General features: G+C 40.1%; 1 protein-coding gene across 3 annotated transcripts; it reads right to left on the reverse strand.

The window, feature by feature from the left end:
• Positions 1 to 517: 517 nt before the first annotated feature.
• On the reverse strand, positions 518 to 12694 carry Ccnl1 (cyclin L1). 3 transcript variants are annotated; one of them, XM_047564190.1, is made up of 11 exons: positions 12290 to 12668; positions 12133 to 12207; positions 11744 to 11853; positions 5922 to 6042; positions 4759 to 4823; positions 2906 to 3005; positions 2695 to 2799; positions 2468 to 2609; positions 2162 to 2273; positions 1973 to 2071; positions 518 to 1307 (listed from the first exon to the last, which is right to left on the reverse strand). In XM_047564190.1, exons 1-11 carry the CDS (start codon positions 12584 to 12586, stop codon positions 959 to 961), a joined length of 1575 nt encoding a protein of 524 aa, XP_047420146.1. In that variant the 5' UTR covers positions 12587 to 12668; the 3' UTR covers positions 518 to 958. The 3 variants fall into 3 exon arrangements, 1 of the variants encoding a protein (XP_047420146.1); XR_007110206.1 differs by lacking the exons at positions 518 to 1307; positions 1973 to 2071; positions 2162 to 2273; positions 2468 to 2609 and adding an exon at positions 4510 to 4523 and having other exon boundaries at positions 2764 to 2799; positions 12290 to 12694; XR_007110205.1 differs by lacking the exons at positions 518 to 1307; positions 1973 to 2071; positions 2162 to 2273; positions 2468 to 2609; positions 2695 to 2799 and adding an exon at positions 4322 to 4523 and having other exon boundaries at positions 12290 to 12692.
• Between the last annotated feature and the right edge of the window lie 7605 nt (positions 12695 to 20299).

The raw sequence follows: 20299 nt of genomic DNA on the forward strand, positions 1-20299 counted from the left end.
CCAAAACTTGTCTCCTTCAAAGCACTTTCTTCATTGTCTACCTTTTCTAGTCCTGTTGTCCCCACTGGTGCAATTTGGGTCTTCTCTGGTATCTTCACACATTTTACCTTTCTAATTTCATGTCCACCATTTTGGGGGAAAAACACCCTCCAATGTACATTGTAAGATAGCTTGGGTTCTTTGATCATTTCTTTGCCTTCGGTTTTCTCACCCAGGCAAGCTCACCTGAATCACAGAATTCCCTCTGCCTAGATACAATTACATCATTACATGTATAAATCACTCAGCAGTTGGGTCTTATTAACTCATGCTGAAAGTTTTGACTTGTTCACTTTAGAAATAGTAAGTACTAAAAGACTACTTACAAACAGCTTGCAATGCAAAGAATTACATTTTAACAACCCCAAAACTACATGTATGGGAGGAAAGAATATGCCTGTCAGAAAAATCAGTACAACCACTTTACTATTAAAATTTTCCTTTTTAATAATTTATTTAAATAAGATATTTGAAGCAGTTTAGAAAAACAAGATTTGTATTTTATTTCCTTGTAAAAATCTTTACACATGCAGACAAACCAGTGTTAAGAAAGTATTCACCATCATTTAAACAAATAACCCACTTAAATAGAACAATGTCTGCAATTTTTATCTGTATAAAAATAAGATACATTTTTACAGAATTCACGCTCCAGTTTTTATACCAATAAACAATACACAACTATAATAAAGTACAATTGAACCTGACCATGGTTTTCAATTAGATACTGCTAGGGCATTTTAATGTGCAAAAAAATTTAACATAGTTCTTTTCAAAAGAAAATGTCCTCAGTGTTTCTAGAGACCTAGAGGGTTTAAGAAATCGAATCCTAATCAGTTTGCTTTTCATGTTTTGATTGAGTCCATCCATCACGCTGCAGATAGGTAAAATCAGGAACCCACGCCAGCTCACAGAAGAGTCAGCGTCTGTGCCTGCTGTGTCCTGAGCGACTGCCACCATGGTGCTTCCCTTTATGGGACCTCTCAAAGGAGCGCGATCTTTCACGCCTGTCCCTATGATGTCCCCTTTCATGCCTGTGTTTCTTGGCGGCATCCGAGTGATCCCGAGACTTGCTCTGAGATCGAGAACGGGACTTTTTCCTTTTATGACCATGTCTATTTGAACTTTTTAAATCCTCTCTGGTGTGCTTGGCTTTAAGGTGAGGAGAACCATGATTATGATGTCTTCGAGGGCTTTCACTGTGACTGCGGGACCTGCTTCTTGATCTTGAGCTGTATGTTCCAGATCGACTCCGCCTATTATTATAACTTAGATAATAAAAATTTGAGGTTTAGATTCAGTTTCTACAGGGAACAGATTGTTAGTGAGTTGGTGCTCGCTAACAGGCAAAATAAAAGGCTGTAACATCAAGGACAAGCCAGAACTGACGGCTCCTAAGTCTCTCCATCCCTAACTCCTCTCCCACCTCGCAGAGATGGAAGCATGCTACCCACATTCCAAGGAGAACCCGAGTAACTGGCATTTTACAGCATTCTGAGTTATGCTTTTCCTGACCATCTCCCACATGCTCAAAGAGCCAGAAAGGAGCTAATAATCTAATTCAAGTTAACTAAATAAGATTCTTTGAGCTTTGGTTAACTTTACTGGTCACTGTTAAAAGACATCAGTGGCTGTAATTTCTCAAAAAAAAAAAATCACCAGAGAAAACAAATTAAAATATGCCACAGAGTTGGGGATGTAACTCAGTGGTAGAGTGCTCACCTAGTAGCATACACAGGTCTTAGGTTCAATAACCAGTACAAAACAAAAGACACACACCCAAACACATCCCCAACTTGGTTCTCATAATGCTGGCTCATGTTTAAAGTCTAAACCTACTCTAACTTTCAAAAATCTATGTTAAGTATTTTTAAAAAGTGACAACCTTTCAAGATTCCAAATACGATGCCTTCCTAAACCATCATGTACTTACTGTCTTCTTGGAGTATGTGATCTAGAACGTGACCGTGTTCTTGATCTTGATCGACTTGCACTTCTGCTATTTCTACTTCTCTTGCTGTCTTTTCTTACACTTCAAAAAACACATTTTAGTTACATACTTAGCTTGTTAGAAAGCAAGAACATGATTCCTCAAACCAGTTTCCAATTCAAGTGCACTCACCCATTGTAAGGGCTTTTAGAAGCCTGTTGTCTGTCCTCAGGTTCCTTTTTGACAGTCTTCACATTAATGGAAATGGGTGACTTCTCTTCAGCTTTTACTTCTCTTGGTGATGCTTTGAAGACATGATGATGACACATTAACTACTGGATTTAAGAGGGTCAAAGTTGTTTCAAAAAGTAAACACTATGCTTCCAAGTATCACCTTTATCTGATTTTGCCATAAGAGAAAACAGTAACAGCTTCTTAATATCTTTGTTTCTACTGTTAAATGCTGACACACTCATTTTAATTCTGAATGTATCTTACATGGTTTAGAGGCTGGAGAAAATCCACCAAGGGTTGAAAGGGCCGGAGTTCCATCAGGATTCAATCCCTTTGCTTTTAATTTGGCTTCCTGCAAGGCTACTTTTCTTTTTTCTACTTCTTTTTCCAACAATTCATAATTAGGCTGTTGGGGAAAAACAGAGTTAGTATTTCCACTTTATAGTCATTTTAGCTTCTTGACTGACAAATTAGCACTAAAACAGGATTACCTTTTTTCTGGTATAAAGCCTAAGTGTCTCTATGCAGATCTCTTGGATCTCCTCTTCTGTAGTACCAAAAAGAAGAAACCAATGGGGGCGAGTTGGCAATGGAATCTAAACCACAAAGAGAGAATGGTTCAAACTTTTGCTGGTTTTTACTGGAATCACTTTAACTCTTGAGATGTGTCACATGGAAAAAAATAAGATTGTGTACACTTACCTGAAGTGCTCTGGCTGCAAGGTAGATGCAAGCACATGCTATAGTCTCTGGTTGAAAGCGAACAAAAACATTGGTTCGAAGACTGTCATTCATATAATTCCTGAAAAATATTTCAACTATAAGCTTTGCATATAAACAAACCAGTTCTCCTGAAGCTTACATTATATTGGAGACTCAATCTACTTTATTCTTTTTTCTTCTCTTATATTTACATTCTCATATTCTAGCATGTTAACAATTCTTAGCTCAAAGACTCAGAAGAGAATACCAGGACCATTCTTCAGTTGTCCTATATAAAACCAAAGACCTTTTAAATAATTCTGTATTACCATCCTTACAGAAGTTAACCCTAAATTCTTTTAATGTATTTCTATAAAAAGCAATGCTCTGAAAGTTAATTCTGACATGACTAATTCCAGAAACAATAAACCACTCCAATAATACTTCAAGCCATTAATTGTTGACCATCTCTCCTTTATCCACAATGAAAAGCAGTGTCAACCAAGTTCTTTCAAAAGCTCAAAATGCTGTGACAGGGGTAAAAAGGCATTTTTAGTAAGAACCCACACCAAGTTACACTTATATTAAGAAAACTAAGCTACTTCAACAAACCTAGGTAGAAAATGAAGAGCAGTAAATATACATAATGGTCTTGTTTACATACCTTTTTTGGAACTAAGCATATAAATAAAAGCAATACACTAATTAAATAAACAGCTGAAAAGTTTAGAACCTTCCCCCACAATATTCCTAAACTAATAAAGAAATATTACAAGTTCTTTAAAAGCTTAAGCTAAAATTAAATGGATTATTTCTTTAAAAAATCCTATCATCCATTAAAAACTTTTAAAATTTTATAGAATACATTAAAAAATCATGCATTTCATAAAGCAGTGAGACTTTTCTAATATTACTAATATTTACTGAGTCCAAAAGATGCATGGCAGTCAAAAAAGACATCTCAGTAGAAAATTCCAGAATATAAAACTTACTTAATTCTTGCATATCAATAATCTTAACAGAGTTGTGGCTGAACCACAATCTCCTTGCTTGCCCTTAGTCAGTTTCCAAGTCTTATATCTGTATCTCAAAGGTCCAAGTTCAAAAGCATTTAAATAATATCAGCTTTTCTCTTAAAAACAAAGTAGTTCTTTTTAATATTACTGTCTGCAATAGCTCAGTAACTGTAAATTAACCCAACACGGGCACTGGTGTCCATTAAAAGCTACAGGTTGTAGCCTCTTTTGGCAGAATTCATGCTATACACACTAAAAGTAGAGATTTACTCAAACTCCTAATTTAAAAAACCATTTAATTCATAATGGCTGGACAACAAAAAAAAATCTATCAAAAATGAACTATTCATTTTGATAGTTACAGGTATACATTAAATACATAGGCATGTTGAATAGTTACTTCTAGAAACAAATATACAAATCCTTTTGACACCCCGACAGAACTAGAAGATGCTGCCAGATGGATATGGACCACTTCAGTGAATCTCGGATGAGAGCTTGCACTGGATTGGCTGGAGAGCAGGGCAGCCAATCAGGCCATCCTGAGGTCATGGGCTGAAGTGCAGAGGGCAGAGTTCTATGACTTACCATCATGGACTACCCTTTAATTAAAGAGTAGAAAAAAGAACAAAGTTAAATTGAGTTCTCCATTTAAAGTAATTAGTCAAGCCAAGAAAACAGGAAGCAGAAATAAGCATTATTTACCTTTTGGTCAAAAAACAAAAAAAGAAAAAGCCCCAAAACAAACTTATCTCATTTTGGAAAGGGAAAATGAAACTTACTTTATTTCTGCTTCTGTTTTCCTGGCTAGGAAAGAAATGTAATAAAGGAACTTACCAGGCAGTTTGAACCAGGGTTTGATTACGTTCACATTCTAAGACTTGTAAATACATAACAATGATCTGAAGGACAAGGGAGAAAAAATTCAATTAAGCATACTGACAATCTTTTCAGAGTACAAAATTCAATGAATAAAGTAACTGCAAATATTAAATGCAAGTTCTAATTTCTCTAAATTACACATAATATAGACCAATCTAAAATGTATCTGAGATTCAATGTGAGTTGTTACTAGATTGGAAATACTTTCCAAAATTGGAGGAAAAATGGTAGTTAAAAAATTCACAACAATTCACAACAATATTTTTAACAAATGATTTACTATGTAATGGGCTATATTGTTTCACCTTATCTCCCAAGGTACACTTTACATGTTAAAAAAAAAAAAAAAAAAAAAAAAAAAAACCTGGATGCCGTTTTAATGACAAGTGTTTCCAGATCCCTAGTATCTTCACTCCACTTTATAATCTTAAACATCAGAAATTGTGATATCTCTTGATGGGCCCAGTTAACAGCAGAGCCAAGGTGCTGTCTCAGAAAGTTCTGACCCAAGCACCCACTCCTGTAACCACTGTGCTACTGCCTATACAGATGAGAAAGACGAAGAGATGATGGTAGAAATGAATGAACTTCCAATAATGGTAACAATGAGCAAACAATACACTGAACATTTTACTTTTTAGGACTCCTCCTCTGGTACTGGGCAATGAACCCAGGGTCTTGCACTACCACTGAGCTATCTATCCCCAATCCTCAAAAATAATATATTTTTGTTTTTAAGATATGGTCTTGCAAAGTGGCTCAGGCTAGCCTGGAGCTTATGGTCTTTCTGCCTTCGCCTCCCAAGCTGCTGGAATTGTAGGCATTACCATTGTACCTGGCTGCCAGGTACTTCTGCAGGTAGCATTATTCATTCAGAAGAAGTACACCACCTATTTTTTAGGTGGGAAAAAAGTATCCATGTTATCTATGATCACACAGTTAAGAGTGGAGATTTTGAACTTACGTCTTAACTCCCATTTTATTGATAAATCTCAACACTCAAAAGAATGTTTTTTAAACCAAAGTTAATTCTCAAATATGTAACAAACTGAAGTTAATTAAAAATTTTACAAAAATCCCTAATACTTACGAAACAATTTCTGTACTCTACAACTCACCTTATGGGGATGCTTGACATGAACACAAAATCCCAACTCCTTTAGCACCCTCCTTTCTGCTTTGATAACTTGATTTTTGGTGTTAATGTAGTTCTGATCAAGGATCAGGGGGCTTGGAGTCCTATAGTTTGTAAGAAATAAAATCAAAACTGTTTTGCACATCCAAAAAATTTTATTTGTGGCATCTCCGTTTTCCCTTCCAACCAACTATTGGCAACAGAAACCAGCTTTTTAAACTCCTGCAAACAAGTTAAAGCATTAATCTTGTGCTGTCCAAGTTATACTAATTAAATACATACATCTAGACTTAAATTCCTAAACGAACGAACTCAACTCTAACAAAACAGACATCACTTCAATACTCTTAAATTTATCCTTGGTCAATTTTTTCATCCTAAAGATTAATTTAACTTCACACCATTATCACAGACCTCACTAGGCTCCAGAGACTTCCCAATGACAAAACCAATGTGCCTGTGAAGATTTATAGCATTAGAAAGTTCTCACAAAAACAATGCTTCTAAAAATTCATTTTATAGAATTATCAACTCTTAGCTAGTGAATCCACAAAATAAAAACTAGTGAAAAAACAGCCGTATTTAATTCTGATTTCCCTTAAGGATTTATTTAAACCAACTGTTCCAAAATCACCTCTCTAACCAACCAACCAACCAAAAAAACCTATGAACACTAATGATTTCTCAATTTCCAAAGAAATAAATCTTAAACAAGTTCAAAACTCAAAAGTGAGATCCAGCCCTAAATCTCGCAATACATGTCTATGAAATGCAAAAGGTCATAGTGAGGCTACCAGAAGAACACATTCAAGGTCTCTGTGCCAGACTAAATTCTGATAACTTCAAAAGTTTGTATGGTATGAAAGGCTATCCATGTCGATATTTCAATGCTTTGAAAATAACTCAGAAAATGATGCTGACCCAAACGTTTTACTTTTTATATAGGGAAAAACACTAACCTTTACAGTAAAAAATATCTTATGCCTCATAATTTGACACAGAGGGACTGAAGCCAGGGGCACTTGACCACTGAGCCACATCCTCAGCCTTTTTTATATTTCAGAGAGAGGGTCTCACACTAAGTTGCTTAGGGCCTTGCTAAGTGGCTGAGGCTGGCTTTGAACTTGTAATCCTCCTGCCTCAGCTTCCCGAGCTGCTGGGATTACAGGTATGCGCCACAACACCCAGCATATCCTACAATTTTAACTGACATTTACTTAAGGAAATATTAAGGAATGGAACTTCCCATTTTTTAAAAAAAGTCTACAAATGTACTATGTCCTTCAATACTTCCGTACTCCTAACCAACAAAAAAAAGTGTTTTAGTAAGGCAATGATCCGTTATTAAGTATATGTGTAAAACTTTTCATTATTTTCCCCCATACTGAATTCACATTCATCCAAAAGATGAGTTTCTACTCTGGGAAGAGCACATCATCTATTTTTAAGGCTGTCATTCTGAATATTTATCTCAATGTACACCTAACATAAAAATTAATCTCATGAGCTACATTAACTAACCCCCTCTGGTGACATTATCAGAGTTTTTAAAAAGTTAAAAAAAAAAAAAAAAACTTTCTTTACTTTCTCTCACCTGACATTATTCTAAAACTGAAACGCTTACTAGACTACTACTAATTATTCTATATACTTTTTATTGAATTACATTAAACAAAAGTTAGTAGAGCTGACAAGATGAAAGTGGAAAACTGGTTGTTATCTGATGCTGAAAACTGGCTGTCACTAAGATCAATGGCCATGACAGCTACAAAATTAGGAATAAGGTCAATGATCTGAGGGATGATTACTCTTAATATCACGACAAAGCCATTTTATTGGGGCAATAGGCTACAAATTGCTATTTGAAAGAAAAAATTCAAAATACAACAATGAGAGCTACCAACATATATATGAAATCACTCCGTAGATCTTTAGGTTATTTTTTCAGGTTTTATCATTAGTAAAGGAAATTTAGAAAATCAAATCCACTTGACTTTTTAACTGATGACTGGCTGTCTGATGACTCCTTCAACTGGTATTAGGAGACAGAAAAGTTCCAGTGTTAACATAGAATACAAAATTCTTAACTCCCTATAATCCGGTTGGCAAACCACACCATTAAAATCCCTATGAAAGTATCATTTTATGAAAGCAAAGTTCTCATTTTTATCCATTTATTTTGATCCAATGTATCCCTACCTCTTACAAAAAACACTGCTTTAAGAGCTGCCTTCAAATGATAAAATTTATTTGCTCTTTCAGTTTAGCTAAACACTTATTTGAATTATGCCTATTAGCTGGTCTCAAATCAGACTTCATTAACTAAGTAACTCTGCTTTAACAAACTATTTTCCATCTAAATTGTCATAATTGTTACTTTCCTTCCATTTTTTGGTCAAAAAATCTCAATGACTTCAAAAGAGATGGAACCAACCCACTACTTCACTATAATTCGACAATATACTCAATTTATTTTAGTCCTATTACCTGATGTTTTAAGTTAATTTTGTAGATATATGGCTTTACACCTCACAAATCAGGCTGGAAGAACAAAATTTACAACTACTTTTTAGAGATCATTTTTTAATCAGAAACAGAAAAAAATGTCTCATTCACAAATCAGCAGTAAGCAAGTCCTCTTTTACACAACTAGGTATCAATTAGTACTTTTTGTAGCAACATATTAAACTGGATTGAAGTCTACCAGAATTTCTTCCCCAATCAGGTGAGTGTTCTGTGCCAAGAAGGTCTTGAAGAGGTGGTATTTAAAAATCTCTTCAGAGAAAAAATTAAGTCTTTGTCCAGCCAGAGAAACTCAGGAATAATTTTTATTATCAACACTCAAACTACTGAATGCTACCCTTCTCTGCTTGAAGTTTTTGTCAGATCTTTCTGATTAACTTAAGTGGCAGTAATTTTCAAATTTCAGGAAGCCCTAATCTTTGGTCATTAGAAGTTTAACTGATAAGCTACTTTTCTTTGGGGTAATTAAACTGAAATACAACTCAACACAAAGTCTTAAAAAGTCCAAACATGGTTAATCTCACTCATGTGCTATAAGGACAGAGACTTTGGAACCAGTTCTTCAAGACACCATTCTAAAACCAGATGAGTGGTATAGGAGGGGGAAGATTGCTACTCAATACACAGAAATTTGTAACACCTACTTCAAAAAGTAGCAACATTCTTTAAAGGCGTTTAAACAAACTGAAGGCCACTAACAGAACTCAGAAATAAACTGCAGGAGGATGTTGGAATACATGACAATAACACCTAAGCCCTCCCAACTCTACAAACATTAAAAATATCACAAGTCACCAATAAGAATGGTTAAACCAGTCTGAAATTTTGTCTTACACAAACCTTAAGAGTATGAACATAGGCTCCTGAAAACCACCCACACCTCCCAAAAACCCTTAATTTACTAGAACTATTCTACATATTAAGTGTAAATTATTCTTGGAAACTACTTAAATAAAAAAAGCAATTGTCCCTTTAAATTCAGCCATCTATTCTGAACTTTAAGAAAATTTTCACACAACAAGAAGCTGCAAGGGATAGGCCAAATGACCCAAGTTAAGAACTAGGCATCATACCTTTTTTTAAAAAAAATGCCTCTAGTGATTTTACTGTGTAACCAAGAGTGAAAAACAATGCCCTAAAAGCTACATGAACAATGTAGTAATCCTGTAATTATGAAAGTCACAAAATAATATACAGTATGCAGAAACTAATCTAAAACAAATATATAAAGACAAACTGATATGCTGTACCTTACCTAAACGTAATATTGATAGTACATTCAAATGACAACCTATTAACCTCTGTGGGCAGGGGGAAGCAAAACTAAGCTACAGTTAACAGTAATAACTTGGACAGCAAAGACAAAAGCTTATAACAAGAAACAGGAGTTTTTCTAAATGGTTCACCAGTGGCCAACCTGTTAGTCCCCGATTCCAGTGACCTATTCTCAGAGCACTGGCTTCTCCTTGGGGATTTTCGATACTTCACTCACTGTTGCCATGACGACAGCTTCATCTCTATGTACCACTCCACATCACCCAGGCTTTGGTAAATGTAGCTGGTCGCTGTATAGTCGGTTGCAAGGGAAAAAAGAGTTGAAGTTAATAACATATACAAGTTACGTGTCTGAGTAAACTTGTAATATGCATAGAAACACTTTACATCTGCTTTTTTAAAAAAGGGCTTCCATGCAATTAACTCCTTTTAAATTTCATGCTATAATCAGACTTCTAAGATTGAAACAAAATCTGTTTCTCATTTTGGCCAAAAAACGCAGTTACATCAGACACAACAATCAGAAGGGATTATTTTAAATTCCAAGGTTTTTATAGTAAAAAGACTCTATTCTAACATCAAGGAAGACATCACAGGATTTTTCAAAAAGATAATCATGTGTGATTATGTAATAGTTGGCTCAATGATTCAAATACTACCAGAAAACTACTTCCACTAAGCAAACAGAATCCTTTGAATAACGATAAAGAGCCTTATATTAATTTTATTTTAAAACACCCTGAAGAAATCAGCCACAACTCAAAATGCAGATTTAAATTCAGACCAGATAAATACCAATTTGAAATCCTCTTATTTCCCAGGGATTCCTCACCAAGGAACCGAAGTTATTTTAAAATGAAATAAAATTGACTCCAATCCCAGACACAGGATGATTAAGAAAAGATTGGGAAGAAAAAGCATTTAAGATAACTAAAAATGCTATGAAAAATATCTGGATAGCAATGATTTGGATGTTCTGACTAGGCTAAACTTTTTAAAAGTCATTTTAATATGTGCTTGTCTAGATAGTTCCATTACAGCCAACTAGATTCCACCAATAAGAACCACTTATGTAGGATACTGATTTGGCACTAACCAACACCTGAACCCCAAAACAACTTACAATTCTTTAACTACCTTCCTTTCAAACTTAGCACAGCACTAAGTGAACACAAAAGCTAATCTACACCAAGAATAGTCTTCTGTGGCATGTACTCTAAGTCTCCTGTAGATACAGAAAGCCCTACAGCTAGGCTTTTTGGTACTGCCTCAAGAACACATAAGTCCACATAAGTTATCAGGTAATCACAACACCTAAAGATACTGTTTCAGTCTCTCTGTATTTCTTACAAGAGCAAATAAAAGGGCCGTATCTAAGTGCAACTCAATCTTACGAGTTATTTTTCTAACCCACTCACTGAGACTGTAGCTGTCCAAAACAAAATACCTGTTTAATCCCTTTGACTTCAAACTTCAAACTTTATCACCTTGCAGTCCTTCCTTTCAGATCCGGTATTATGCGATATATCGGAGTTCAATGTTGAGAAGTACTCTAACAAAAGCCAACCTCAATTGATAAAGAATTAACTGGGACTTCAAGTAGAGTAACAATCTACACAGAACTTAGCCACAATATTAACTTGAACTAGTGTTTAAAACACCCAGCCTTCAGTCTTCCAGAGAGGGCAAGGGGGAAAAAACTTACAGAATACACTCACACTTGAGCCAAACGTATTCCCTTTCTCGTTTAATCTTAAGCCAATGGTGTGGCTTCACAGCACTGTTAGGATTGTCCATAAATGCAACTGCCTCTACAAACTTTAGATAGCTGGTTAATTGGGTTTTTCAAGTTAATGTGAATATCAATGTTCCTACATTAATTTTAACACCTAAATTAAAATCAGTTTTCCTTTGATCCAGACTGAGGGAAAAGATGTTTCGATTTGATGATTGGTGCACGGTACAGCAAGTAGCAAGAGATGCTAAATCCAATAATGCCAATCTTACCTTTTTCCTCTTAACTGGCGGAGGTGGTGGAATACATTAATAACATCTCTTATCCTTCTGGGCGCCTCTTCGATCTTAGAAGCAAGATTAATACAGGCCATGGCAACAATCTGAAAGAACCCACGAACAAACGAAAACGATTTCAGCCTCCCGAACTACGAAGTAGGATTAAGAAAGCCCACCCCCACCCTTTGGGTCTAGGGAACTTATTTTTATCCAGAAACTTAAAGCTCGGTGGGGATCAGCCCGGCCAAGGCCGCTCCAGCGGGCGCGCACGTGGGCCGGGCCGCTTCCGGGCGGCCGGCGCCGCGGGGTACAAAGGCCCGCCCTGCCCGCCCCGCCGCCCCCGCTTCCGGCCCGAGCCGCCCGGCCGCCCCCGCGGCGCTCACCTCGAAGCTGTGCTTGACGAAGGACTTGGAGTAGAAGAAGCGGTGGAACAGCACCTGCCCCGTCGCCATCGCCACCTGCAGACAGAGGAGCGCGGTCAGGCGGCGCCGCCATCTTGGGCCGCCCGCCCGTCCGCCCGCGGCCCGGCCGGCCACTCACCTGCGGCAGGCGCAGCAGGATGCCGGCGGCCTGGATGAGCTCGCAGCCCAGGATGCGCAGGTCCGTCTCGCTGGGCAGATCCAGCCCGTCCTGCATGGACGGCGTGGGCGACAGCCGCTCCTCCGGGATCAGCGAGTGGTCGATGGTGAGCGACACCTCCGAGTACAGCCGGTCGCCGATCAGGATGCCGCCCGTTGCCGCCGTTGTGGCGGCAGTCGCGCCGGAGCCGGGGCCGCCCGCGCCGGGGGCGGCCGAGGCGGCGGCGGCGGTCGCGGTCGGGTGAGGCCCGGACGCCATGGTCGCAGCGAGCTGCACGCACGCCCGACGCAGCCGCGGCCCGGCGAGACTAACAGCGCCCGGCGCGGCGCTCCGTGACGCCGGCCGCCTCACGCCGCGTGCGCGTCCGCCTGACGTCAGCACGCCGGCGCCAGCTAGTCCCTGCGCCCCGCCCCGCGCGGCCCCGCGCGCCCTGGCTCGCCGCGCGCCGCCGGGGAAGGAAAGGCGGTCGAGGCTCCCTAGCTTCTGTTCCCTGCACTGGGTCTGGGGAGGAGAAGTGGCTGTGTTGGACCGCTCGGGCCGTTTGTTTTGTTCTCCAGGCTTCATTTGGAAAAGCATATTGAAACTTGGATTTGTGGGGCGAAGGGAATCTGGGTGCTTCTTAATATTTGGCAGCGAGGTCACTAAATAAAACATGGTCAAAGCCTCACTTTAAGAAAAACTTAGTTGTTCTGACCCTGCCCGGTAAGGCCCGAGGAGCTCTGAGTCCTGCCGCAGGGGGCTGGCCACTGACCTGTCGGCTTCCCCAGCAGTTCTCTGGGTGTCGCTGCCTGGAAGACTTCCCTTCCTAGCTTTCAGGGAAGTTTTGTGCGGGGGTGATGTTGGGGGTGGACCCAAAGGCGCTCTTCCACTGGGCTACATCCCCAGACCCCTTTTAAATTTTGAGACAGGGTCTCAGTTTCTTCCCAAGTTGCTGGGATTACAGGTGTACACCACTAGACTTGGCTGCGAAGTTTTTCAACCGAGGCTCTGTTGATAGACCCTGAGTTCATCCGTGTCTAAAAGGAAATCGAATGATATATTTTTATTCTTTCAAGCTTCAGATGATAGTTAAAGAGAAAAATGGAATTATCAGTGACTTCCTTGGGGTCCTGATGCTTAAATTGTTCTCATTCCATTAGACCCTGCAGCCTCTCTGGAGAATTTGCTTTTCATTATTATTTTACCTTCTGATTCTTGAATCCTAAAATCAGAGTTGGCATAGTTCCTTGAATTTCATTAGCAGTCAGATATTCACCAATAGACCACAGGAACTTAATAACACTACAAAAATTTAGCATAAGAGCAAGTGAAAGCCTGTAATCTCAGTGGCTTGGGAGGCTGAAGCAGGAGAATCCTCAGTTCAAAGCCAGCCTCAGCAACTTAGTGAGGAAAAGCAATTTTGCAAGACCCAGGCTCTAAATAATATGAATACAGAGAGAGCAAATGAAGCATAAGTCCCCAAATAGAAGCAACACTCCTCTCTCTTCTCTCTCTCTCTCTTCCCTCCCCCTGCTTTTTTTGGGGGGGTGTGGGTGGGTACTGGATTTTACAGTGCCTGGATTCTCATGCATGCTGGGCAAGTACTATTACTGAGCTACAATACTGGCCTTTTAAAAATTTTGAGACAGGTCTCCCTAAGTTTCTCAGGCTGACCTGGAACTTGGGATCCTTCTGCCTCAGCGTCCTGAATAGCTGGGATTACAGGTGTGCAGCACTGCACCTGGTAGAACTACACTCCTAATGGAATGGTTCACACGAAGGTGGCAAATGTTAAGGTGACTGTAAAGGGCAAAATGCAGGCAGAGGGGGATGAATCATCATGTCTCCAGGGACACCATAGAGCCTTAAGGTGGTAATCAAATTTCTGTGACAGCCGAGACATGGAACAGAAAACAGACAAACTCACAGATAGAATCAACTGATACAGTAAATGGATCCTTGACAAAGTTTTCAAAAGCACATACTGGAAAAAAAAGACAGCTTTTTTAACAAGTGGTGCTGGGGAAGCTGGTTATCCATACATAGAAGAATGAGACTAAACCCTATCTCACCCTGCACAAAAGTCTACTCAAAATGAATCAAAGACCCAGGAATCAGACCAAACACTGCAAATCCTAGAAGAAACATAGGGGCAACACTCCAACATAGAGACACAGGCAGCGACTTTCTCAAAAGGACTTCTAAAGCTCAGAAAATTATGACAAGAGTTAAGAAATGGATGGTATCAAACTTAAAAACTTCTATACCACAGAGGAAACAAGAATGTGAGGAGAGAACATACATATTCTAGATATTAACTCCATGTGGGATAGGAGAACATCTCAGCTAGTTCCTCTTTTGACCAAGGGTGAACATCCAGAATATATAAAGAACTCAAAGAACTCAACACCAAAAATACAAATAACCCAATTAATAAATGGGCAACTGAACTAAACACACACTTCTCAAAAGAAGAAATACACGAGAAAATGTCCAACATCATAAGCAATTAGGTAAGTGCTGATCACAACTACACAGATTTCATATCACACCAGTTAGAATGACAGCTGTCAAGATTACAAGCAATGATAAATGCTGGAGAAAATGTGGAGAAAAAGGAACACTTTCACACTGTCGGTCCGATTGTAAATTAGTACAACCAGTATGGAAATCAGAATGGAGTTTCCTTAAAAGACTAGGAATGGAACTACCACATGACCCAGCTACACCTCTCCTTGGTATTTATCCTCAGGAAATAAAGTCATCACACCATAGCAATACATGCATAATCAAGGTTTAAAACAGCACAACTCAGAATAGCCAAACTGGAACCAGCCTAGGTGTCCATCAGTGGATGAATGCATAAAGATGATGAGGTATATATACAATGGAATATTATTTAGCCATAAAAAAAGAATAAAATTATGTCATTTGCAGGAAAATGGATGGACTTGAGAACATTATGTTAAGTGAAATAAGCCAAACTCAGAAAATCAAGGTTCATATGTTTTGTTTTCTCTCATATTTAAAAGGGAAAAGGAAAAGAAAGGTGTGTATGTGGGGGGAGCTCATGAAAAATGAAGGGAAATCAGTGGAGTAGAGGAAAGACCGGAGCAGGGAAGCGAGGAGGGACCGAGAACACTGGGGAATGGTATTGGTCAAATTATATTTTTTGCATGTTCAAATATGTAACAATGAATCACACCACAAAAAAAGGAAAACAAAACAGTCATTTGAATAACTATACTAGATAATAAATATAGACTAGTACAGTGTACCTACCTGTAATTCCAGGAACCTGGGAGACTGAGGCAGGAGGATCACAAATTGGAGGTCAGCCTCTGCAACTTAGCAAGACCCATCTCAAAATAAAAAAATAAAAAAGACCAGGGGTGTAGTTCAGTGATAAAGAGTCCCTGGATTCAGTTCCCAGTATCAAAAAAAAAGAAAAAGTAAGATTAATAGTGATCCAGGAAATAGGACCTATAGGGAAAACAGGGTCATTTAGTGTCATTCAGGATCCCAGCCTGATTGAAAGCTAGTCCTACTTGCAGGCCAACAAGGAAGCTGAAATGCTGTGGTTCTGAGGTCTCTATCTGCTCCCTGGCTATTTATTTGGGTTATGACAATGTCTCCAGAAAAAAACTGTCTACTATAGACACCTGGAGGTGCCAACTGGGCTTTGTTTTGTTTTGCTTTGTTTTTTCATTTTTAGTGCTGGAAATGGAACCCAGGGCCTCGGGTGTGCCAGGCAAGCATTCAACTGCTGAGCTACCCCCAGCCCCGGAATCATCTTTTTAAACCTTTTATTTTCTGAAATTTAAACAAAAATTTTTCTGTTTTCTGTTTTTGTTTTGTTTTGTTGTTTCAGTACTGGTGAGTCCACCAGGAGCATTGTCCCACTGAGCTACATCCCCAGTCCTCTATTATTATTATTATTATTATTATCATTATTATTATCATTATTTCTAAATTTGAGACAGAGTGTTGCTAAGTTGTCAAGACTGGCTTTGAACTTAGGAGGATCTTCCTGCCTTGGCTCCCCAAGTTGTTGGAATTATAGGCATGCATGACCACACCCAACAAGAAAAATTAAATTTTATTTTATTTTTACTTATTTAGTTGGAATAACAACCTATCAGTTAAGGATGTCAAGACAATAGAGAAGAAGAAATAACTCTTCCTTTTGGGAGTACAGCAGTATGTATCTGGAGAGAAAATAAAATAGGTGCAAAAGAAGTATCTCCTGTTTGTGTTGAAAGCGCATGAAAGAGAATACAAAAAGAAAAAGAAAAATGAAGGCAAACCTCTTGGACCAGTGATGCTTTATTCAGTGCTGGAGGGGCACATCTTTGGGGGGAAGAAAAGTTAAATTTTATATGGAAAAAGATTTAATGCTTTGGCCTGCAAATTAAGAAATACAAACATTTTTCTATCATAGATCAGAAAGCCCATGATTCTTAGTTTGAATAAGAATATCAAGCTGGGCTCAGTAGCACATCCCTGTAATTCGTTACTAGGGAGTCTGAGACAGGAGGATTGCAAGTGAGTCCAGCCTCAGCAGCTTGATGAGACCTTGTCACAAAATTTTTAAAAAGGGCCAGGGATTTAGCTCAGTGGTAAAGTGCCTCTGTGTTCAACACCCCAGTATCTATAAATAAATAAGTAATATCAATCACTGTAAAAATACACAAAACTCATGATATTTTGTGCTTTTTAAAATTCAGTTATGGAGGGCTGGGGAGATAGCTCAACTGGTAGAGTGCTTGCCTTGCAAGCACAAGGCCCTGAGTTCGATCCCCAGTACCGCAAAAAAAAAAAAAAAAAAAAAAGTTATGGAATCAGAACACTGTGTTAGTAAATTAGGAAGATTGCTATCCTTTTTCTTCTGTTTAGTAAGTACGGAGAGCAGGCTGTGCCCTGCTCTGAGTTACTCCATGATGTGTAGACCAGTAGTTTTCAGGCTGGGCTTCATCCTGAGTTACCCTATTTTATTTTGGTTTTGATCCATGCATCCTTTATTCCGATACCAACCACTGTGCTGCATCCATGCAACGGCATTCAAACTGGCAGTCAACCGCAGCACAGCTGCACAGCTGTCTGAGGCTTACAGTATATTTAAGGCTTTTCAATTTGAAAAGAAAAAGAAACCAAAGAACCCCCAAACCCACCGCCACCCCACCCCCCCAATACGAGTAGTATGGCAGTTGTAAGCATCTGCCATGTCTGATCCTCATTCAGTGGGACTGCACAGCCAGCGTGGTGGTGCCCGCCTGTGATCCCAGCAGCTCCGGAGACTGAGGCAGGAGGATCTCAAGTTCAAAGCCAACCTCAGCAACTTAGCGAGGCCCTAAGCACCTGAGCAAGACCCTGTCACTAAATAAAATATAAAAAAAAAAAGGCCTGGGTATGTCGCTCAGTGGTTGAGTGGCCCTGGGTTCAATGCCCAGTACCCAAAAACAAAAAACAAAAAACTATGCACAGTGTAATTGCAAGTATGTCCAGAACTTTAAAAAAAAAAAAAAAAAAAAAAAAAAAGAACTATAAGGAGAACTTTACAGAAGGAAAGTCAGCCAGGCTCTTTGATAGACCAACCAGACAATCAAAATATCCAAACTCTGTTGACTAGTAATAAATTTACAGTTAAAAAACAATTTCCTTTTGCTTTAAGAATGTTCCAGTCATATTTTTTATGGTTAGGGTTGATAAAGCTGCTTGTGATAGTGACAGCAAATCATGCTTCCACTCTTGTTTGGGGAAAGTTCGGCACATGAGCAGAAATGAAAGGATCCCACCACAGTGGTTTTCCAGTGATGCCATCGTAGCATCACAAATGGGCGAATCCCGAGGCTGAGAAAGCCTCCTGTCAATGCTGAGCACAGGGCGTGAGGGCGTGTCCTGCCATCAGTGAATCAGAAGTGACAGGCACATGGCGCAGGAGATGCTCCCACACGCAGTGCTCCCTCCAGTCCTGCAGGTGAGGAAGCTGGGAATCGCAGCTGCTCAGTTTAACCTGTTGTGGAAATTGAGTATAGCAACCTCTTGACATGAAAGAGGTCTGCTCAGCTCTTGGATCGCAGCCCCTAAAGGTGGGCACTCCCCTGTGGTTATGGGCCAGTTAGCTATCCAGATAAAGCATGTGCGAAGCAGAGGAGTCTTCTGTTCAGAGTGGATGAAGTAAGACCACGTTGTTGTCCCCAGGAACTGGGAAGTTCATGAATTATGAACTGTTTTAGTCTTTCCAGGTATTGTGCATAAGCTCTATGTCATTATGCTCAGTCCCCTCAACTAGAGGGACTCCAGAGCTCAGGGGCAGTGCTTGTACGTGGCCAAGCCATAGGAGAAGTCAATGACCTCATCCTCTGTCCCGTGAGTGACCAACGCAGGAGATGTGATTTTCCGTGCTAGGTGAGTTACTCTACTTTATAAAGCAGTAGTTTGGCATGAGCTACTCCATTCTGAGTCCAGGTGCCACGACAGATTGTTAGGCAGCAGGTAGTCATGAGCAGTGGGGAGGGAGCTTCAAGGGTCAGCCCTACAGGTTGAGCTGCCTGCTAACTCAGCCTGTCTTCCTTTGAAGCAGCTCACACAAGGCCATTCTGACCCAGCTGTGGTTTAAAAAGATAATAGTCTGTTACAATTCTTGGCCAAAAAGCTTGTTATTTCCAGGGTTGTTTTTCCTTCTTAGGGCTGAGGAGTACAGGTCCCAAATTTCCCTGATCTGGCTGCACCCAGATGAAGGAGGGCCTTTATGACCTTTTCAGAGACCGAAGCGACAGTGTTGCCTTTAGGTGGAAACATGCAATAGGACCTTGAAAACCGGTACAATCCTACTGTCAGTCAGCAGCTAAGAGGCCCAGCTTGGGTGGGACTGTCCAGAAACCTCCCCTCCCACCCTGAGAAAGCTGGGCTCACCAGCTGAGTGGTGGCTCTCCTGAGAGGACCCGCGCTCCCCTGAGGGTGCTCCCCACTTCTTTCTCTTCTAATAAGTCTGCTATCAGTTTACTAAGTCTCGTGTCTTCCTCGAAACCCTCTCATGTAAGGTCTATCTCAGGTATCAGAATGACTCTACGCCTTGCTAGTACAAGTGGCAACCACTGAATGCCTCGCACAGCCACGAGGCACAAAGTGATAACTGCATGGCCTGCGCTGACCTATCAGTGAATCAGTCAGGAGCACCTGACCACGTGGGCACCCAGATTATCTCAGCACACCAGAAACAGGAGCTTATCCACCTCACCAGATGAAACCCCTCACCTGAGGCCCTTCAAAGGAGCAGCCCCCAAGACTGGACACGGCGGCACATGCTGACCCTGGCACCGGACCACCTGGTGTTGTGCAGTGGACAGGTGACAAGCCTCCAGCTCGTCCCAGGCTTCATCTTAGCACTCCCTCTCTGCTTGAGGTGGCCTGCTTCGAAACTGCCTACCATCTGGACCCTAGCTCAGGCCGCTCTGTGCCCGCCACAGGTTCTGGGCTGATGGGTGATGTTCTCTGACCACCTGCAGTGACTTCTGCATATTTATCTGCTCTCTGCCTTTGCTTTTGGAGCAGCTGCCTGGACCCTAATCCTACTCAGTCTTTCTGTAACCTACAGATATCATTGTGTGAAATATGATGTGTGACTTGAATGTTACAGATATTAGTAACTAAGACTGAAATAAGAGCCTGTGATTGCCTGGCCTGTGACTACCCAGGGGAACTTGGTGAATTGCAACTAATGAAAGTGGCGTGGCTTGTGTATTTATTACTTATTTATTTTATGGTACTTGAGATGAACCCAGCTGCACTCTACCACTGAGCTACATCCCCAGCTCTTTTCAGTTTTTATTTAAGTCTGGGTATCACTAAGTGACTTAGGGCCTCACTAAGTTGCTGAGGCTGGTCTTAAACTTGCCATCCTCCTGCCTCAGCCTCCTGAGCCGCTGGGATTATAGGTGTGTACCATATGCCAAGCCAGAATTTGTTGTTATTCAATAAATTCTGACATTG

Source organism: Sciurus carolinensis, chromosome 9 (genome assembly GCF_902686445.1).
Source record: "Sciurus carolinensis chromosome 9, mSciCar1.2, whole genome shotgun sequence".
Lineage (NCBI taxonomy): Eukaryota > Metazoa > Chordata > Mammalia > Rodentia > Sciuridae > Sciurus > Sciurus carolinensis.